General features: G+C 47.0%; 2 protein-coding genes across 4 annotated transcripts; one reads left to right on the forward strand and one right to left on the reverse strand.

Moving 5' to 3' along the window:
* Window positions 1–6,704: 6,704 nt before the first annotated feature.
* On the forward strand, window positions 6,705–14,277 carry exosc1 (exosome component 1). 2 transcript variants are annotated; one of them, XM_083521973.1, is made up of 8 exons: window positions 6,705–6,813; window positions 8,336–8,451; window positions 8,553–8,627; window positions 9,997–10,085; window positions 12,046–12,079; window positions 12,288–12,338; window positions 12,416–12,500; window positions 13,807–14,277. In XM_083521973.1, the coding sequence occupies exons 1-8, from the start codon at window positions 6,786–6,788 to the stop codon at window positions 13,911–13,913; spliced, it is 585 nt and encodes a 194-aa protein (XP_083378099.1). In that variant the 5' UTR covers window positions 6,705–6,785; the 3' UTR covers window positions 13,914–14,277. The 2 variants fall into 2 exon arrangements, with proteins under 2 accessions (XP_083378099.1, XP_083378098.1); XM_083521972.1 differs by lacking the exon at window positions 6,705–6,813 and adding an exon at window positions 8,158–8,242 and having other exon boundaries at window positions 8,285–8,451.
* Window positions 14,136–19,762, reverse strand: knop1 (lysine-rich nucleolar protein 1). 2 transcript variants are annotated; one of them, XM_083521970.1, is made up of 5 exons: window positions 19,659–19,741; window positions 18,097–18,212; window positions 15,430–16,351; window positions 15,126–15,179; window positions 14,136–14,751 (listed from the first exon to the last, which is right to left on the reverse strand). In XM_083521970.1, exons 2-5 carry the CDS (start codon window positions 18,102–18,104, stop codon window positions 14,440–14,442), a joined length of 1,296 nt encoding a protein of 431 aa, XP_083378096.1. In that variant the 5' UTR covers window positions 18,105–18,212; window positions 19,659–19,741; the 3' UTR covers window positions 14,136–14,439. The 2 variants fall into 2 exon arrangements, with proteins under 2 accessions (XP_083378096.1, XP_083378097.1); XM_083521971.1 differs by lacking the exon at window positions 18,097–18,212 and having other exon boundaries at window positions 19,659–19,762.
* Window positions 19,763–20,044: the final 282 nt, after the last annotated feature.

The raw sequence follows: 20,044 nt of genomic DNA on the forward strand, positions 1-20,044 counted from the left end.
AAATACACACACACACACACACACACACACACACACACACACACACACACACACACACACACACACACACACACACACACACACTCAGAAAATCCATCGTTTTACAGATTTTCCCCTGGAGTTAATTGAGAGGACCAAAAGTGATCAAGCTTCAGAACTTCTAGACACCGTATGTGTGTGTGTGTGTGTGTGTGTGTGTGCTTTACTGTAGTTCCATGGTGCATTAATCTGACTCTATCTACAGCTCATTTTCCTGAAATATGCAATTTATAGGGATGATGTTCTCTTTGAACAGCCGTCACACTGCGGGGCCTCGATGCAACGATGTCTCAAGTGTGATGTGAAGCTACGCTGGAGTTTTGTGTCTGAAAACACGAAATAAAACCTATTCAATAAGAATGAGGTTGGGAACGTGGGGTTTATTTCATTTCAATTCCAAAAAACTTGTGTGTAAATGAGTCAAATAATGTTATCAAAAATTTATAAATAAAGAAATTAAATTGAATGAGTGTATGGCAAAAAAAATTATAATATTATATATATATATATATATATATATATGAATATATATATATATATATATATATATATATATATATATATTTGTCCTATACACAAAGAACCTTTTACCCACAGTATATCGTTAAACTACATTTTGTTACGCACGGACGAGGCGGAAAGCGGAGCTGTGCAAAACCAGGGTTTTAATGACAGAATGGAGTACAGTCAAATGAGCACTAACACAACCAGAACAGAAACCCGGAGCGAAGCGGCAAAAGCAAAAGGGCTGAAACGATAGTAGCGTGTCGATGGAGCACGCAAACTGGCAGCAGAACAGGAAATCGCAGAGCTGACAGCTTGAGTCCATAAGGGCAATAACGGACGGTGTTGGTGGGAAGCGAAGCTGCTTATATGGGAGGGAGTCTGATAGAAGTCAGGTGCGCCGAGTTAGTAATCAGGCGAGAAGCTCCGTGTTGGCGGGGCATGTGCGGGCGGGAGTGCAGGGTGCTCCCTGACACCACCCCCTCCTCCAGGGGCGGCACCAGACGCCCGAGCCCTGCGACGAGGCCTACCCCTGCCCCGGGGCGCCGGGCGATGCGGGTGAGCCGCGTGGAACTCCACCAACAGCGCCGGGTCCAGGATGTCCTGCCGAGCCACCCATGAGCGTTCCTCCGGACCGTATCCCTCCCAGTCGACCAGGTACTCAAGGCGACCCCCGCGCCGTCGTGAGTCCAACACCTCGCGCACCGCGTAGACCCCTGGCTGGTCTAAGATCTCCGGCTGGACGGACGCGTCGGGGCCACCTAGAGAGGGAGAGAGAGACGGACGGTGAGGCTTCAGCAGAGACACATGGAATGTCGGGTGGATCCGGTACCTGGGCGGGAGCTCCAAACGGTAAGTCACCTGCCGGGCGATCTTGAACGGGCCCACAAAGCGGGGGCACAGCTTGCGGCAGGGGAGCCTGAGACGTAGGTCCCGGGTGGAAAGCCATACCTGGTCACCCGGCCGGAAACGGGGCGCCTCCAGCCGACGGGCGTCGGCGTGCCGTCGTGTGTTCCGCACTGCCCTCCGGAGTTGTGTGTGCGCCGACTCCCAGACCCGGTTGCTCTCCCGAAACCATGCGTCCACGGCGGGTACGTCACTGGGCTCGTCGGACCAAGGGAAGAGAGGTGGCTGGAAACCCAGCGTACACTGGAAGGGCGTAAGCCCCGTCGCGTCCTGGCGCAGCGAGTTTTGGGCGTACTCGGCCCATGGCAGAAAACGACACCAGCTCTCCTGGTCCTGGCTGCAATACGCCCGAAGATACTGGCTGAGCTCCTGAATCTTCCTTTCCGCCTGCCCGTTGGTCTGGGGATGGTAACCGGAGGAAAGGCTGACTGAGACCCCTAGGAGATGAAAGAAAGCCCTCCAGACCCGTGACGTAAATTGCGGTCCTCGGTCCGAGACGATCTCCTCTGGGAGGCCGAAGGTGCGAAAGACTTGGTGGAACAGGGCCTCGGCGGTCTCCAGGGCGGTCGGCAGGCCCTTCAGGGGGATGAAGCGACAGCCTCTTGAGAACCGGTCCACTACCACCAGGATACAAGTGTTCCCTTCGGAGCGGGGGAGATCGGTGACAAAGTCGACACCCAGGTGGGACCAAGGACGTTGCGGGACCGGGAGTGGCACCAACCTGCCCACGGGTAGGCGACGCGGTACCTTGGTCATGGCGCATGTGGGGCACCCTTGGATGAAGCGAGCGACCTCCCCTCGTCATACCCCTAATCCTTCGTGGACCGATTGGACTAACTCCCGTCGACATGCGTTTGGCACATACACCTTACCCTCGGGGCACCCCTCCGGGCTCGGTTCTTGGAGCGTGGCCGTGCGGATGTCCTCATCTAAGTCCCAGATGATCGGCCCCACGATGAGATCGGGCGGAAGGATGGGGACCGGGTTCCCCCGGGCTCGTCGGGCCTGAACAGGCGGGAGAGGGCGTCCGCCTTGCCGTTTTGGGCCCCCGCTCGATAGGTGACCTGGAAGCGGAAGCGGGTGAAGAACAGGGCCCACCGAGCCTGCCTGGGGTTCAATCTTCGGGCCTCCCGCAGGTACTGGAGGTTCTTATGATCGGTGATGACAGTGAAAGGGTGCTCAGCGCCCTCCAACCAGTGCCTCCATTCCTCCAGGGCGAGTTTGATGGCCAGGAGCTCCCGGTTCCCGATGTCATAAATCTGTTCAGCCGGAGTGAGTTTGTGGGAGTAATACGCACACGGGTGGAGCGTTGGAGGGGAGCCCGTCCGTTGAGAGAGGGTCGCCCCTACCCCTGTCGAGGAAGCGTCCACCTCTACGACAAAGGGATGTGTGGGATCCGGGTGGTGAAGGACGGGGCGTGGCAGAAGCGCTCGCGGAGCTCGTCGAAAGCCTTCTGAGCCTCACGGGTCCAGCCGAGGGCGCGTGCCTTACCCCGGAGGAGAGAGGTGAGGGGAGCGGTGATCTGGCTGTAACCCTGGATGAACCTACGGTAAAAGTTGGCAAAGCCCAGAAAGCGTTGGAGCTCCTTCATGGTGGTCGGAACGGGCCAGTCCCGCACTGCTTGGACCTTCCCTTCGTCCATCTGAATCCCCTGGGAGCTGATGATGTAACCAAGGAACCAGGTCTGAGGGTGATGGAACTCGCATTTGGAGAGATTCAAGTACAGATGTTGTGAACGGAGTGCTCCTAGGACTTGTTTCATGTGGTCCAGGTGTTCCTCCAGAGTCTGTGAGTATATGAGGATGTCATCGATGTAAACCATCACGAACCTCTGGAGGTATGGTCGGAGCACTTCGTTCATGAACCCCTGGAACACGGCCGGGGAGATGGAAAGGCCGTACGGCATGACCCGGTACTCGTAGTGTCCCGAGGGCGTGATGAAGGCCGTCTTCCACTCGTCCCCCTTCCTGATGCGCACCAGATTGTAGGCGCTCTGTAGGTCGAGCTTGGAGAAGACCCGCGCCTCCCGTAGCTCCTCCAGGGCCGCCGGAACGAGCGGCAGGGGATAAGGAAGGGGAACGATCTGGGAATTCAGCTGTCGGAAATCAATGCAGGGCCGGAGACCACCGTCCTTTTTCCCCACAAAGAAGAAGCTGGAGGCCGCCGGAGAAGTGGAAGGGGCAATGAACCCTTGACGGAGGGCCTGTGCGATGTATTCCTCCATCGCCTTGTGTTCAGGGGCTGACAGGGGGTAGATCCGGCCCTTGGGTAGCTTCGCCCCCAGAAGCAAGTCAATAGCACAGTCCCAAGGCCGGTGAGGAGGAAGACGGGTGGCGGCTTGTGCACTGAAAACGTCCTTGTAGGCCCGATACGCTTCAGGGAGCTCAACCTGGGTGTTGATGGTCGATGCTTCCACCTGGGTGGCACCCACGATGGCCCGCGGGATCCTGGAGGGAAGTCCGGAGAGGCAGTGCTGGAGGCAGTGGGGGCTCCACTCCAGGATGTCGCACGGGTCCCAGGAACACCTCGGCACGTGTTGTTGAAGCCAGGGTCTTCCCAGGATCACGCTGACAGTGGAGTCCTCAAGCACCATGAACCTGATCTCCTCCTGGTGGAACAGTCCGACCTGTAGTGTGATCGCCGGGGCACAATACTTCACCCAGCCTCTCCCCAGCGGGCGCCCCTGGATGGTTTGCACGGCTAAGTCCTGGGAGCCCCTCTCTCGGCGGAGCTGTAGCCGGTCGAGGCAGTCCTGTGAGATGAAGTTCCCTGCGGAACCGGAGTCGACCAGCGCCCGCACCGATAAAGAGAGAGCAGGTGTTAACAGTGTCACCAAGAGCTTGGATAATGGAGAGATTTCAGTAGGAAACGGGACTGAACTCACCGAGGCACGAGATGGGCGAGTGGGGCAGCCGGCGATGAAATGACCCGGCTTCCCGCAGTACAGACAGCTACCCGTGGCCAAGCGGGTGTTTCGCTCTCTCTGGGTCAGCCTCTGGGTTCCGAGCTGCATGGGTTCGCCCCCTGAAGCCATACGCGCGGAATGTTGCATGACTGGAAATGACGACGTGGGTAATGGTGGCGAGCTCCGGCATGCCGCCAAACGCTGTGCGAGGCCGATGGATTTCCGTATGAAATCTTCCAATCCCACCGAATCCTCGTGAATGGCCATCGCCTGCTTTATTTCAGAAGCCAAACCCTGCCGATAAATACCGAGCAGCGCTGACTCGTTCCAGCCACAAGATGCCGCCAGAGTGCGAAAACGGAGGCTGTAGTCGGTGATGGAATCCTCACCCTGGCGCAGCCCGAGCAGCTGATCCGTAGTGGAGAGGACTCCGGGGGAGGTACTGAACACTTCCCGGAAGTGCGCGGTGAATGCCGTGTAGGAATACACCACCGGTCCTGCGGCTTCCCAGAGAGAATGGGCCCAGGCTAACGCCTTCCCGGAAAGCAAGGAGATGATGAACGCGATCTTGGCTCGAGCGGTGGGGAAACGCTGCGGCTGCATCTCTATGAAGAGATCCACTTGCATCAAAAACCCGCGGCATTCAGATGGTTCGCCGGAGAAAGTAGAGGGAAACGGCATTGAAACGTAGGCGGCCGCGGGTGCGGGGTTAGCGGCGGCGGCACTGTCCCGTACCGTGTCCGATGTGGCGCCGGCGTGTGCGTCCATCTCCAGGTGAGGGGCGGCTCTCTCTCCTTTGTTGTCGGTCCGTTATTCTGTTACGCACGGACGAGGCGGAAAGCAGAGCTGTGCAAAACCAGGGTTTTAATGACAGAATGGAGTACAGTCAAATGAGCACTAACACAACCAGAACAGAAACCCGGAGCGAAGCGGCAAAAGCAAAAGGGCTGAAACGATAGTAGCGTGTCGATGGAGCACGCAAACTGGCAGCAGAACGGGAAATCACAGAGCTGACAGCTTGAGTCCATAAGGGCAATAACGGACGGTGTTGGTGGGAAGCGAAGCTGCTTATATGGGAGGGAGTCTGATAGAAGTCAGGTGCGCCGAGTTAGTAATCAGGCGAGAAGCTCCGTGTTGGCGGGGCATGTGCGGGCGGGAGTGCAGGGTGCTCCCTGACACATTTATTGTTTTTTTTTTATTTTTTTTTTTATATAATTTCTGCCATATTTCATTCAAAATGATTAATTTATTTCTACATGCATACACACTAGGGTTGTGCATCTCCATAACCGAGGCCGATTTGATTCGCATCTCGACGCATAGCCAACAATATGATGCAATAAAGCTACACGTGATGCAACTACCAAAACCATACGATACCAATCCCCCTATCCCCCGAGCCATTCCATTCAACACAATAGAAAAAATAGGATGCTCTGCAATTCAATACGATACAGTACTTCTGATTTCTAAGGCATGGCCCCGTCAGAAACACGCCTTTGTAGTGTAAAATGATTTAAATAAATAAATAAATAAAACCAGATGTTCTTTTCCTGTTGTGGTTGCAGGAAGTTACAGCTCTACCTCTGCCATGTTAATCTGTATTCAGTATATCAGTAAATGTAAATGAGAATTTTTCATGTATCTGTAATTTTACTGAAGTGTTTCCATTAGGGTAAACTTTTACTGTAACTTCACTACATTTCAAAGTCAAATATTTGACTTTTTACTCAACTACATTTAGTGAAATCAGTTGTTCCTTTTTGTTAACGAGGATAAAAACGTAACTGGTCGAACACGTAGCGAGTCACCAATCAGGATCGAGCCCACGCTCTGTTTTACACGTGTTCTGATTGGCGCTTGGTGTAATTTCTGATCACCAACATACAGTTCAGCATCAGTTCAACAGCAAACAGAACATTTAGAGAGGAATAAATGATGAAGAAACTCCAGACTCGAACTCACCACAACACACGTGACCTCGTTTATTTTATTAAAGAAGATGAAAAGAAAGTTTGGGGTTCATGATTATTGTAATAGAAATCAATCAGTGTTTGAATCATTAATATCATTCTATTAATAGATCAGTGTGCTGAGAGTCACATTCGAGTCTTTACACATAAACTGAGGTGATTAAGTAAAGAATCTTGTGATAAAAATTATAATAGGAACATAATAGTTATAATAAATCACTACTTCGGATACTTAAGCACATTTGAAATACTTTTGTTTGAAGTTTGAAGAGTGTTTCTCCTTTTCACATATAAGAAGGTCGCTTTTGGGTTTCATTGATCACTTTTTATTTATACTTTTTTGCCACAACAAATATGGCGTCCCGGGTGTACTACGCGCCACCTTTTCGACGAATCAGAATCGAGCCTCGCGCTGTTCCCAGCAGCCAATCAACGCTCGCCTGACTCTTCTTGAAAACATGTCGCCCATGAAGCTGTGTGTTCCAGGTAAGGCTCATGGTGTACACGTTATAAACGCTTATAAATGTGGTTTTTTTTTTTTAGGATTATAGCAAATTTACGGAGGCTGGGACCAAATGATCTTGGTTGTTTAAATATTTAGTTTTTGGGGGATATAACGGAAATATGTAAAGAGAAGCGAGTCCATGGCTTGGGTTTGAATCAGTAATAGCAGCGGTAGGAGCACGCGCTCCCGTTTTTCCACGTGTTCACGTGTCGCTCGTGTTTAAATTAACGCTGTAAAATCTACAAAACACGGTTTATAGTAGTGTAATGTAGTAATCTGTTTGGGGCGTGTGCCGCTTGTTAAAAAACTTTTGCCCCACCCCACTCACTCACACACACATACACCCCACCCCACGTGAGAGTGAAGTGAACACGTCGGCTTAGTCCCGCCCACCGCTCGAGGGGCGTGTCCCTGCACACGAGCCAACAAAACATACCTGGGACGCTTTGATCGGATTCCAGGTGGATCGCGTCACATGCAGCCTGAACACGACAGGACATGAATTTTACACGTGGGGTGTTAAAGGGGGTGGGGTGGATATGCGGGGGTGGTAAAGGGGGCAAGGGTGGGATCACCTGCTTGGGCACAGGTGCAGGACGTCTGTAAGAGGAGGACGAGTGTGTGTGTGTGTGTGTGTGTGTGTGTGTGTGTGTGTGTGTGTGTGTGTGTGTGTGTTAGAGATACAGGACGTCTCTAGAGAGGAGGACGAGTGTGTGTTAGAGATACAGGACATCTCTAGAGGGAAGGACAAGTGTGTTTGTGTGTGTGTGTGTGTGTGTGTTGGAGATATAGAACATCTCTAGAGGGAAGGACGTGTGTGTGTGTGTGTGTGTGTGTGTGTGTGTGTGTGTGTGTGTGTGTGTGTGTGTGTGTGTGTTGGAGTTACAGGACATCTCTAGAGGAGAGGATGAGTGTGTGTGTGTGTTGGAGATATAGAACATCTCTGGAGGGGAGGACGAGTGTGTGCCAGAGACACAGGATGTTTTTAGAGGGGAAGACGAGAGTATGTCAGAGATACAGACGCCTCTAGAGGGGAAGATGAGTGTGTGTTGGAGATAAAGGACGTCTCTAGAGAGGAGGATGACAGTGTGTTAGAGATACAGGACGTCGCTTGAGAGGCGGACGAGTGTGTGTGTTAGAGATACAGGACGTCTCTAGAGGGGAGGGGGAGTGTGTGTGTTGGAGATACAGGACGTATCTAGAGGAGAGGGGGAGTGTGTGTGTTGGAGATACAGGACGTATCTAGAGGAGAGGGGGAGTGTGTGTTGGAGATACAGGACGTCGCTTGACAGGAGGACGAGTGTATGTGTTAGAGATACAGGACGTCTTTAGAGGAGAGGATGAGTGTGTGTTGGAGATACAGGACATCTCTAAAGAGGAGGACGAGTGTGTGTGTTAGAGATACAGGACGTCTCTAGAGGAGAGGACGAGTGTGTGTTAGAGAGGGACGAGATCCTAATGTCATATCGACGTCCCTCCAGTCTTGTGTCTTCTTGTGTGCAGGTGAAAGGCTTTGCAGCGTGGAGGACTGCATCCCCGGCACAGGCACGTATCCAAGACACGGCTCTATTTTCGCGTCGCTTGCAGGATACGTGCTCAGGAGGAACGAAGGCGAGGAGGTGAGGACGTGTTTGTTGTGTGTGTGTGAGAGAGAGAAAGGGATTTTGTGTTTCGGATTGTATGCGAATAGAAAAAATAAAAAATCTGTTTGTTGTCATAGTTACCGATCATCTCTGTAGTTAGAGAGACAGAAGCACAGCTATTGCCTGATGTCGGAGCCATCGTCACCTGTAAGGTAAGCATGTGACACAGAGACACACTTCTCCCAAGGCACTTACACTCTTTCACTCACTCATTTCTCTCTCTCTCTCTCTGATATTCCTTTCATCTTTCATATTCTTGAATAAAAGACGAATGGAACGAGTTATTGTTTTCCTCTTTTGGTCTTTCCTTCCTTCCCCCACCATTACTACGTAAGAAAAAAACTAACTTTTTCACATACGGGCGTTATAATAAACGACATTAAAGGGACATGTCAATGACGTTACAGGGACATGTTAATGACATTACAAGGGTGTTACAGGGACATGTCAAGGGCGTTACAGGGACATTACAGGGACATTAAAGGGACATGTCAATGACATTACAGGGACATTAAAGGGACATTACAGGGACATTACAGGGAAATGTCAATGACATTACAGGGAAATGTCAATGACATTACAGGGAAATGTCAATGACATTACAGGGAAATGTCAATGACATTACAGGGACATGTCAATGACATTACAGGGACATGTCAATGACATTATAGGGACATGTCAATGACATTACAGGGACGTTACAGGGACATGTCAATGACATTACAGGGACGTTACAGGGACATGTCAATGACATTACAGGGACGTTACAGGGACATGTTAATGACGTTACAGGGACATGTTAATGACGTTACAGGGACGTTACAGAGACATGTTAATGACGTTACAGGGACATGTTAATGACGTTACAGGGACATGTTAATGACGTTACAGGGACATGTTAATGACGTTACAGGGACATGTTAATGACGTTACAGGGACATGTTAATGACGTTACAGGGACGTTACAGAGACATGTTAATGACGTTACAGGGACATTACAGAGACATGTTAATGACGTTACAGGGACATGTCAATGACGTTACAAGGACGTTACAGGGACATGTCAATGACATTACAGGGACGTTACAGGGACATGTTAATGACATCACAGGGGTATTTCAGGTCACCTTGAACACCAGCTCCACAAAGATTATATTTTTTTGTTTTTGGTGTGTTTGTGTTTTGCAGTCTGTCAGTGTTTATCTGTTCTGTAAGCGCTGCCTCTTGATAAATCTCTGTTCCTGTTCTGAAGTTTTACGTGTGTGTGTGTGTGTGTGTGTGTGTGTGTGTGTGTGTGTGTGTGAGCACCAGGAGGCTTTGTGACCAGTGAACGGGGAAAAAAAATTCAGTTTTCATGAATAATCTTCAAAACACACACACACTGTTCATTGCTTTCTTGTTTTTTTTTTTAGATAGCAGTGGTTTAAATGGCCGGAGAGGTTGTCATGGTAACAGTGTGTGTGGTTGTGTAATGGTGTGAGACAATGTTGCAGTGTGAACGATGTGGGTTTGTGTGTCCAGGTGACAAGCATCAACCCACGCTTTGCCAAAGTGCACATCCTCTACGTGGGATCTACTCCTCTCAAAGACCGGTTCAGAGGCACTATCAGGTATATACACACACTTATACCATAGATAGATAGATAGATAGATAGATAGATAGATAGATAGATATATATATATACACACACACACACACACACACACACACACACACACACACACTTATACCATATACAATGGACCCCACTTATCTCGACCTCGGTTAATTCGCCAACCCTATTAAGTCGACGTTTTTGAAGTGTAACCGCCAAATAAATATATATATACATACAGTGAGGAAAATAAGTATTTGAACACCCTGCTATTTTGCAAGTTCTCCCACTTAGAAATCATGGAGGGGTCTGAAATTGTCATCGTAGGTGCATGTCCACTGTGAGAGACATAATCTAAAAAAATAAATCCAGAAATCACAATGTATGATTTTTTAACTATTTATTTGTATGATACAGCTGCAAATAAGTATTTGAACACCTGAGAAAGTCAATGTTAATATTTGGTACAGTAGCCTTTGTTTGCAATTACAGAGGTCAAACGTTTCCTGTAGTTTTTCACCAGGTTTGCACACACTGCAGGAGGGATTTTGGCCCACTCCTCCACACAGATCTTCTCTAGATCAGTTAGGTTTCTGGCCTGTCGCTGAGAAACACGGAGTTTGAGCTCCCTCCAAAGATTCTCTATTGGGTTTAGGTCTGGAGACTGGCTAGGCCATGGCAGAACCTTGATATGCTTCTTACAGAGCCACTCCTTGGTTATCCTGGCTGTGTGCTTCGGGTCGTTGTCATGTTGGAAGACCCAGCCTCGACCCATCTTCAATGCTCTAACTGAGGGAAGGAGGTTGTTCCCCGAAATCTCGCAATACATGGCCCCGGTCATCCTCTCCTTAATACAGTGCAGTCACCCTGTCCCATGTGCAGAAAAACTCCCCCAAAGCATGATGCTACCACCCCCATGCTTCACAGTAGGGATGGTGTTCTTGGGAAGCTACTCATCCTTCTTCTTCCTCCAAACACGTTTAGTGGAATTATGACCCAAAAGTTCTATTTTGGTCTCATCTGACCACATGACTTTCTCCCATGACTCCTCTGGATCATCCAAATGGTCATTGGCAAACTTAAGACGTGCCTGGACATGTGCTGGTTTAAGCAGGGGAACCTTCCGTGCCATGCATGATTTCAAACCATGACGTCTTAGTGTATTACCAACAGTAACCTTGGAAACGGTGGTCCCAGCTCTTTTCAGGTCATTGACCAGCTCCTCCCGTGTAGTTCTGGGCTGATTTCTCACCTTCCTTAGGATCATTGAGACCCCACGAGGTGAGATCTTGCATGAAGCCCCAGTCCGAGGGAGATTGACAGTCATGTTTAGCTTCTTCCATTTTCTAATGATTGCTCCAACAGTGGACCTTTTTTCACCAAGCTGCTTGGCAATTTCCCCGTAGCCCTTTCCAGCCTTGTGGAGGTGTACAATTTTGTCTCTAGTGTCTTTGGACAGCTCTTTGGTCTTGGCCATGTTAGTAGTTGGATTCTTACTGATTGTATGGGGTGGACAGGTGTCTTTATGCAGCTAACGACCTCAAACAGGTGCATCTAATTTAGGATAATAAATGTAGTGGAGGTGGACATTTTAAAGGCAGACTAACAGGTCTTTGAGGGTCAGAATTCTAGCTGATAGACAGGTGTTCAAATACTTATTTGCAGCTGTATCATACAAATAAATAGTTTAAAAATCATATATTGTGATTTCTGGATTTTTTTTTTTTAGATTATGTCTCTCACAGTGGACATGCACCTACGATGACAATTTCAGACCCCTCCATGATTTCTAAGTGGGAGAACTTGCAAAATAGCAGGGTGTTCAAATACTTATTTTCCTCACTGTATATATATATATATATACACACACACACACACACTTATACCATATACTATACACACATATATCACACACACTTTTATCATCCCCAGAAATGACTTTCTATCTCTCTCTACATCTCTTTTTCATTTGCAGGAAAGAAGATGTGAGAGCGACAGAGAAAGATAAGGTGAGAATGTCATATCATGTTCGTGTCTCTCTCTCTATTTATATATATTTATACCTTGTTATTCATGTTTCCCTTAAATTTCTTATTTAGGAAATGAGAAATGTTTTAGATACTTCCGTAAAAAGATTTTTGTTGTTACATTGAAGTTGAGGAAATTGTCAGATCCATTTATATAAAAAAATAAATATATTTCTATTTTCCCCTGCAGGTGGAGACGTATAAAAGCTTCAGGCCCGGTGACATCGTCCTCGCCAAAGTTGTATCCTTTTAACACGTCATCAGTCACAATTTCGTTGGCCGCCGTTTAGTTTTTTGACCCTTGACCCCTGCGCACAGATCTCGCTGGGTGACGTGCAGTCAAATTACCTGCTGACTACGGCGGAGAACGAACTGGGCGTGGTCGTGGCCCACAGCGAGGCGGGTGAGTAGACACGCCCACTCTGGCCTCTGATTGGTCCCGATAATGGCGAATCATTCAGCTGACCGTAGTGCAGGTTTATTAAAAAAAAGTGCTTGTTCTGATACGGTACTGTTTCCATAGTAACGGATAGTAGAACTGAACGATTGTTTTTACAGCTGCTATAAGTTTACATACGCTTCTTTATGCCACTGAATCCCAGATTCTGATTGGTTCACAGGTTTGGCAGGTGGTTATATTACGCCTGATCTGTGTATTTTTTTTCTCATATTTTCTATTTTTAGTCCCTTTTTTCTAGGGATGCACCGAATATTCGGCCACCCAAATTTTTCGGCCGAAAATGGCTCAAAGATGCATTTTCGGAAAGACTTTGATCACCGGAAAAACACGGCCGAAACAGTTTGTGATGACGCACACAGAAACCGCTGCCTGCACGTGCATGTCTAAAACAACATGTCTGCGGTGTGGACGTGTTTCAGTATATCTGAGAAAGACCCACGGATAGCGATGTGCAAAACATGTAATGCCAAAATTTCGTCTGTAAAGACTTTCTCCACGTCGGGTTTAAATTATCAGCTGAAATCCAAACATCCCGATCGCTATGCTGAATATGAGAGAAACGCGGCACAGAAAATCAAAACCCCTCCGAGCACGCGCAATCCGTTTTTGCGAAGTTTCCCAGTGATAGTGTTTTATTGTATCTTTAAGCAGTTGCACTTGTTCTGAATGCACTTTGTTTTTATGAAAGAACATATTTAATTGTACAACCTTTTAGCAGGACAGAGGGCCTGTACATTATTATTTAATGTACACATGAGTGCATTTAAGTTTGAATTTAAATTTATTTTATCCTGTGCATTGTTGCAATGTGCTATAAATAAATATTTTCATAATTTGTAATTGATTTATTCTTTGAGACTTTAATATTAATTTATGCAATTGAAATGCCTTGATTGTTTAGTACACAATCACAGCCATAAATGCAATGGTAATAATAATTGGCATAATTTCTTTCGGTGTTTCGGCCTTGTTTTCCTCTTTTTCGGTTTCGGTCAAGAATTTTCATTTCGGTGCATCCCTACTTTTTTCACATTTTCACTGTGAGTTGTATTCTGTATATAAATGCGTTTGCGACAAGTGTTAAAGTCGAGGACAGTGAGATCAGCGTGCAAGCCGCCACTCTGTTTCGTTTTTTTATTCGACCAATCACAATCTACGCACCACGTCGTTCGCTCATATCGTATCGTTTGTGGCTTTAGGTTGTGTGTTAATGCAGGAATGTGTGTGTAAAACGCTGTCTGCTGTACAGGGGTACAGATGGTCCCCATCAGCTGGTGTGAGATGCAGTGTCCTCGAACGCACAACAAAGAGTTCCGCAAGGTGGCGCGAGTGCAGCCGGAGTACCTGCAGGCGTAAGCTCCGCCCCCAACGCCAACCCTTCCCCCGGAACACACAGCTTCATACACGTCACGTCAATCCATTATCAGACGCCTGCGTGACCCGAACACCATCCGAGCCAAACTTCTCCGAGGAAAAAACTGGAGAGAAACGAAACCTGATTCTCCTTTAAGGGGAGATTTTTTTTTTTTTGAACTAACACTTTCTTCTTAAATCTGTAAATCTGTGGTGTTTTCATGCCTCTGTGATGCACAAGGAGCACAAGTTCGTCTTTTTTTTATATTTCTTTATTCTTCTATTCCTATTTGCTTTCATTTCTGTACATGGAGAAATTATGGATATTTACAGCAGTCCGAATAAAGTGAATAAAAACAAAAAAAAAGAGAAAGATGAGTGGATGATGTCGTTCTTTTAAAGTTGAGCATGATGGAGGTTTCATGTCTGACGCTTTAGAGAAGAAATACAGAAAAGGGGAATGACATGTTTCTATCTCTCTCTCACTCTCACACACACACACACACACACACACAGGAGCTGGTAAATGTCAGTCGTCGAACCGTGTCGAGTTCTCGCTCTTGGCGTTCGCGTCGATGTGGAACTTCTTACTGGGCGGAGCCGTGAACCCAAGCCCCGCCCCCCTGTTGTGAAAGTCCATTCTCCGGTTCTGGGCCTGTTCGAACTGCCCCATGAGGCCCTGCTGGAGGTTCTGCTGGCCCTCTTTTCCCAGAGCCATGTTGAAGCGGCTGGCGTTCGGTCCCGTCTGCTGGCTTCCCTTCTTCATCCCTCCCATCAGACGCAGGAACTTCAACTGTCGTTCCGAGCTCTCGAACTGCGCCGTGTCCCACTGACCGAAGTTCTACACACACAGAAATCTGACTGCTCAGAAGGTCCACAGGTTTATATCAATTGATATAAAATTGCTAATTCTAATACGCTATCGTTTCCATAGCAACAGCATACTGACACGAGTAGAAGTCGTCACAAGTGTCGCCTTCCAAGTTTTATGTTTTCAGAACAGAAATGATTTTACACCGGAAACAGACGAGTGACCGAGAACAGGAACATACTAGATTTACGGTTATAGAACGTTAAACGTAACTATAAAAGGATAAATACTGTAGTAAAAAAGTGTTCAACTGTGTGTGTGTGTGTGTGTGTGTGTGTGTGTGTGTGTGTGTGTGTGTGTGTGTGTGTGTGTGTGTGTGTGTGTGTGTGTGCGCCGATACGTACCGATTTGTTTTGGGATTCTTCCTCGGTGTCCTTTTGCGAAGCTGAACTCGGAACCTGGGGGGGGGGGGGGGGGACGACACACAATCACGCATTATGAAACGAGTCTGTAGTGGTTGCCATAGTAACGAATCTTTCAGTGAATAATTAATAATAATTTTTTTTTAAATATATTTAATTTTATCACATTCACTTCCTTTGCAATATTTTCTATCATATTTAATAACATTATTGGTTATTAATTATATTTATGCTAAAATCGTATTTTATCATTATTTTCTGGAGTCTTTTTTTCTGGTGAACTCACGTCATTATCCTTCTCTCCGCCCTTTTCTTTCTCCTCTGCCGTCTGCTCGTCATCCGTTCCATCGTCTCCTTTTTCCTTTCGCTTCTTCTGTTTTTTCTTCAGCCCCTTTCCTGCTTCCTTCTCTTCCTCAGCTCCAGCGTGCTCCTCCTCCTTTTCTTCTTCTTCTCCTTCAGCTAGCTCTCGCGCATCGCTTTGCTGCTGCTTCTTTTTCTTCTTCCTGCTAATATCCTCCTGCTCGGTTCCTCTCTCTTGTTCTTCTTCTGCTGGAGCTTCTCCTCCCTTTTTTTTCTTCTTCTTCTTCTTTCTGTCCAGCTCCAGCTCTACGGTCTCACTTCCGTCCCCTTCTTTCTCTGTGCCGCTCTTTTCCTTCCTTCGTTTCTTGTTCTCAGTTTTCTCTCCGTCGCCGCTGCCCGAGCCGCTCTCCTCCGTCCTTTCGCTTTCCTCACAAACCTCTTTCTTCCCCTTTTTTCTCTTCAGGTCTTTTTCCGCCCTTAACCCTTCCTCCGTCTCCACGTCTCGGTCCTCCGTCTTTTTGTTCTTTTTCTTCTTCTGCTTCACCGGAACGCTCTCCTCCCTTGCTTCCCCGAACTCCTCTGCGTTCTTCTCCTCTGTCTCTTCCCCCCTCAGTCCTTTCTTTCCCTTTCTCTTTCCTCCTTTATCCAGAACTCCGGTGTCCGACGTTTCTATACTTCCCCCGCTCTCTTCCTCTTTTGCTCTCTTCGACGACTTCTTTTTTTTCCGTCCCTTTTCCGGAGCCTCCTCGATCTCCACCGCGACTTCCTCCTCCTCTTCCTCCGTCTCCTCGTCTCTCAACTTTTTCATCTTTTTTTTCTTTCGGTCCTTTTCCTGAACTCCGACATCCCTCGTTTCTACACCTCCTTGACCCATGTCTTCCTTAATCTCTCTCTCAGACTTCAGCCTCCTGAAAAATCACACACACACACACACACACACACACACACACACGAAGTAAAAGCATTGCATCGCCTAAAGTCCAAAAGTTTGTGCACCCCAGCCATATGTCCTTGTTGAACATCTCATCCGAGATTCTTTCTCCATTCTTCTCGTAAAGCTCTCCACGAGATGTTAATGGAGTAGTTGTTTAACGTTCAGCTATGAGAACGTGAGTGAGATCAAATGCTGATGTCCAGATATCAATGAAGCTTAAGTTTCAGTTAATTCCAGAAGGTGTTTAGTAGAGCTGAGGGGGTCTGGACTCCAACCAACAACCAGGTCCTCATCGAGCTCGGGTTTGTGCACAAGAGCGTCGTCACGTGATGAGAAATTGTAATCCTACATAATACATGGGCGTTCTATACAACTGAGAGAACCACATATGGGTGTGATGGTCAGGGGCGCACTTTCTTTTGGCCACATAGTAAATGACATTTTTGTAAATTTTTGCGAATGATCTTTATAATCTACACTGTTCCGTACTCTGTCAAGCTACACATCCTCCTAAGAGCCCAGAGATCCTGTCACCTTCCTCTGTCCTGACCACCTCTGCCAACTTCCCATGTCCTGACCACCTTCCCCTGTCCTGACCACCTCTGCCGCCTTCCCCTGTCCCGACCACCTCTGCCGCCTTCCCCTGACCACCTTCCCCTGTCCCGACCACCTCTGCCACCTTCCCCTGTCCCGACCACCTCTGCCACCTTCCCCTGTCCTGACCACCTTCCCCTGTCCTGACCACCTCTGCTACCTTCCCCTGTCCCAACCACCTCTGCCACCTTCCCCTGACCACCTCTGCCACCTTCCCCTGTCCTGACCACCTCTGCCACCTTCCCCTGTCCCGACCACCTCTGCCACCTTCCCCTGTCCCGACCACCTCTGCCACCTTCCCCTGTCCTGACCACCTCTGCCACCTTCCCCTGTCCTGACCACCTCTGCCACCTTCCCCTGACCACCTCTGCCACCTTCCCCTGACCACCTTCCCCTGTCCTGACCACCTCTGCCACCTTCCCCGACCACCTTCCCCTGTCCCGACCACCTCTGCCACCTTCCCCTGTCCTGACCACCTCTGCTACCTTCCCCTGTCCCGACCACCTCTGCCACCTTCCCCTGACCACCTTCCCCTGTCCTGACCACCTCTGCCACCTTCCCCTGTCCTGACCACCTCTGCCACCTTCCCTTGTCCTGACCACCTCTGCCACCTTCCCCTGTCCTGACTACATTTCCTGTCCTGACCACCTCTGCCACCTTCCCCTGTCCTGACCACCCTCCCCTGTCCTGACCACCTCTGCCACCTTCTCCTGTCCTGACCACCTCTGCCACCTTCCCCTGTCCTGACTACATTTTCTGTCCTGACCACCTCTGCCACCTTCCCCTGTCCTGACCACCTCTGCCACCTTCCCCTGTCCTGACCACCTCTGCCACCTTCTCCTGTCCTGACCACCTCTGCCACCTTCCCCAGTCCTGACCACCCTCCCCTGTCCACCTTTGCCACCTTCATCCTTTCATGAGTTTTCCCCCAAGTAAAAACTCACTCACTGCTGAGGACGTTCTCCACATTAACTTCATAATGATCCAGGAGGTTACTGTAGATCACGGAGGAACCCTGTATTTGGACTGTAATTCATATCAACAGTCTTCTACAATGGCTTTGAACTACCGTTGCCATGAACGCAAACTTTGCACTCGAGTCTCCATCAGCGACCAGATGATTACCTCAGCATATTCAGTGTTGATGATGAGGAGTCTGGGATCAAGGTTTCTGCAGGTTTCACAGTCAAATTGAAGACTTTTGAAGACTTTTGAAGACCATTAAGAATGAAATTTAAGACCTTTATCACATCAAACACACACACAAATATGTTGTTAGCGACTGGCCTTAAACGAGCCCTCAAGCCAGGTATCGCTAATCTCGCACTTCAGATCTAAAAAATAAAATCAGTTTTACGATCCTAGAGATTCGCCCCAATAACAGGAAGCTGATTGGCTGCTGCATGTTGGTCTCATTTGTAGTCGTAATACAGCAAATTCTATTTGGACCAGCGAAAGAAAGAACAACACAGAAACATTCTTAATTGCTGCAGAAGCATCAGAGAAAACGTTACATGGACATCAAAAAATTAAGACCTGTTTTTAATTATTTATGACCTAAAACAAAGAATTTAAGAATTTTTTAAGGCCTAAAATTTTGATTCTAGCCTTTTTTTTTTTTTAGGACCTCAGGATTCCTCTGAAGGTTTCATCCTCTTAAAATCTCAGGGAGTTTTTCCTTTGCCAAGATCACCTCTGCCTTGGTTATTACCAGGGACAAACTTATATGGACTCACATATAAGGGTCAAATTATTACTTGAATCGATTTGTTTCTGTAACAGATTTGGGATAAAACAATGTTTCATCCGGTTGTTGCAAGCAATAAAATCGAGTTGAATTGCCCATGTGACCATAGGGTGCCTACATTTTTGCCATCACCTCACTAATATGTGTGTCTCAAAACAGATTTTGAGACTTTTGTAACTGAAAATGCTGTAAATGTCCATTTAGAGCCCAGACCGGGAGTTGTGACGTCCAGCTCTCGAACTTTAAACGCAGTGTCACGGTTTTTTATTTTAGTATTAAATTGAAAACATACAGAACAATGGCAGGAGTGTAAAAAAGTAACTGAAGTTCCAGCTTCAAAGATTTCTCTTTAAAGGAGCGAATGAATGAAGGACGAAAGAAATCACACACACACACACACTTGTATTCACATCTGTATTACCAAAATGGGGTCTAACAAATGTAAACTAATTTTCCTATTTATATAATTGTATTTAATTAATTTGTGCCAATTCGATCGATTACACAATTTAATTAAATATATTGAATTTATTTGCTTCATTCTGTTTTTTTTATATATTTTTTATAAAATATTATAAAATATAATTTTATAAATTATTTAACTAAGCAGGCATTTTATTTAAAATTGTTTTCAATTTAATAATAATAATAATAATAATAATAATAATAATAATAATAAATTTTTGCGTTTCTTCCCCCAAACTGTACCGAATTGTACAGAACCGTGACTAAAAACAGAGGTAAATACCGAATCGTGAATACTCTTTGCACTGTTACACCACTAATGTATAAATATAAACATAAATATAATGATTCAACTGCACATCATACATTAATATTACAACGCGATCACAAAGAAACAGTGTTTTTCTTTACATATAATTATATATAAATATATCCAAATATACACACAATACACAAAAGCACTATTTTAACTCACACGTTGGAGAGAAATAAACCTCGCGTCCAAAGACAATGCGGAAGTAACCCGGAAGTGCTTCAATACGCTTCTCGGGTAGCAACAGGAAGCACTTTTCCCTAAAAACCAACCTTCTATTCATAACCATTTTAGTGTAATAATCCTCTTCTTTTCGGTTTATCCTGTTTTATACACTACAGAACAGTATTTCATCATTAAAAAATACATTCCTCCATTTCAAAATGTAATAAAAAGCTTAAAGCTGAACAATAAATCAGTGAACTGTTCACTATAATGATTATAATTACACCTCATTAGGGTTTAGATTCTGTAATTAGTGCTCTTGGAGGATCAGTTAATAAAAAATACAATAACCTTTTAAGCCATTTCTAGTATCCAGGGCAATT

The sequence above is a fragment of the Silurus aristotelis genome, assembly GCF_946808225.1.
Source record: "Silurus aristotelis genome assembly, chromosome: 20".
NCBI classification, from domain to species: Eukaryota; Metazoa; Chordata; class Actinopteri; order Siluriformes; family Siluridae; genus Silurus; species Silurus aristotelis.

Coding starts and splice junctions, on each gene's coding strand:
- exosc1 (XM_083521972.1), top strand. CDS start 8,173: ATGAGTGTGTGTTGGAGATACAGGACATCTCTAAAGAGGAGGACGAGT. Junction 10,086..12,045: donor CGGTTCAGAGGCACTATCAG/GTATATACACAC, acceptor TTTCATTTGCAG/GAAAGAAGATGTGAGAGCGA. Junction 12,501..13,806: donor CGTGGCCCACAGCGAGGCGG/GTGAGTAGACAC, acceptor TCTGCTGTACAG/GGGTACAGATGGTCCCCATC.
- knop1 (XM_083521970.1), bottom strand. Junction 15,180..15,429: donor GCGGAGAGAAGGATAATGAC/GTGAGTTCACCA, acceptor CCCCCCCCCCAG/GTTCCGAGTTCAGCTTCGCA. Junction 14,752..15,125: donor AAGAATCCCAAAACAAATCG/GTACGTATCGGC, acceptor CTGTGTGTGTAG/AACTTCGGTCAGTGGGACAC.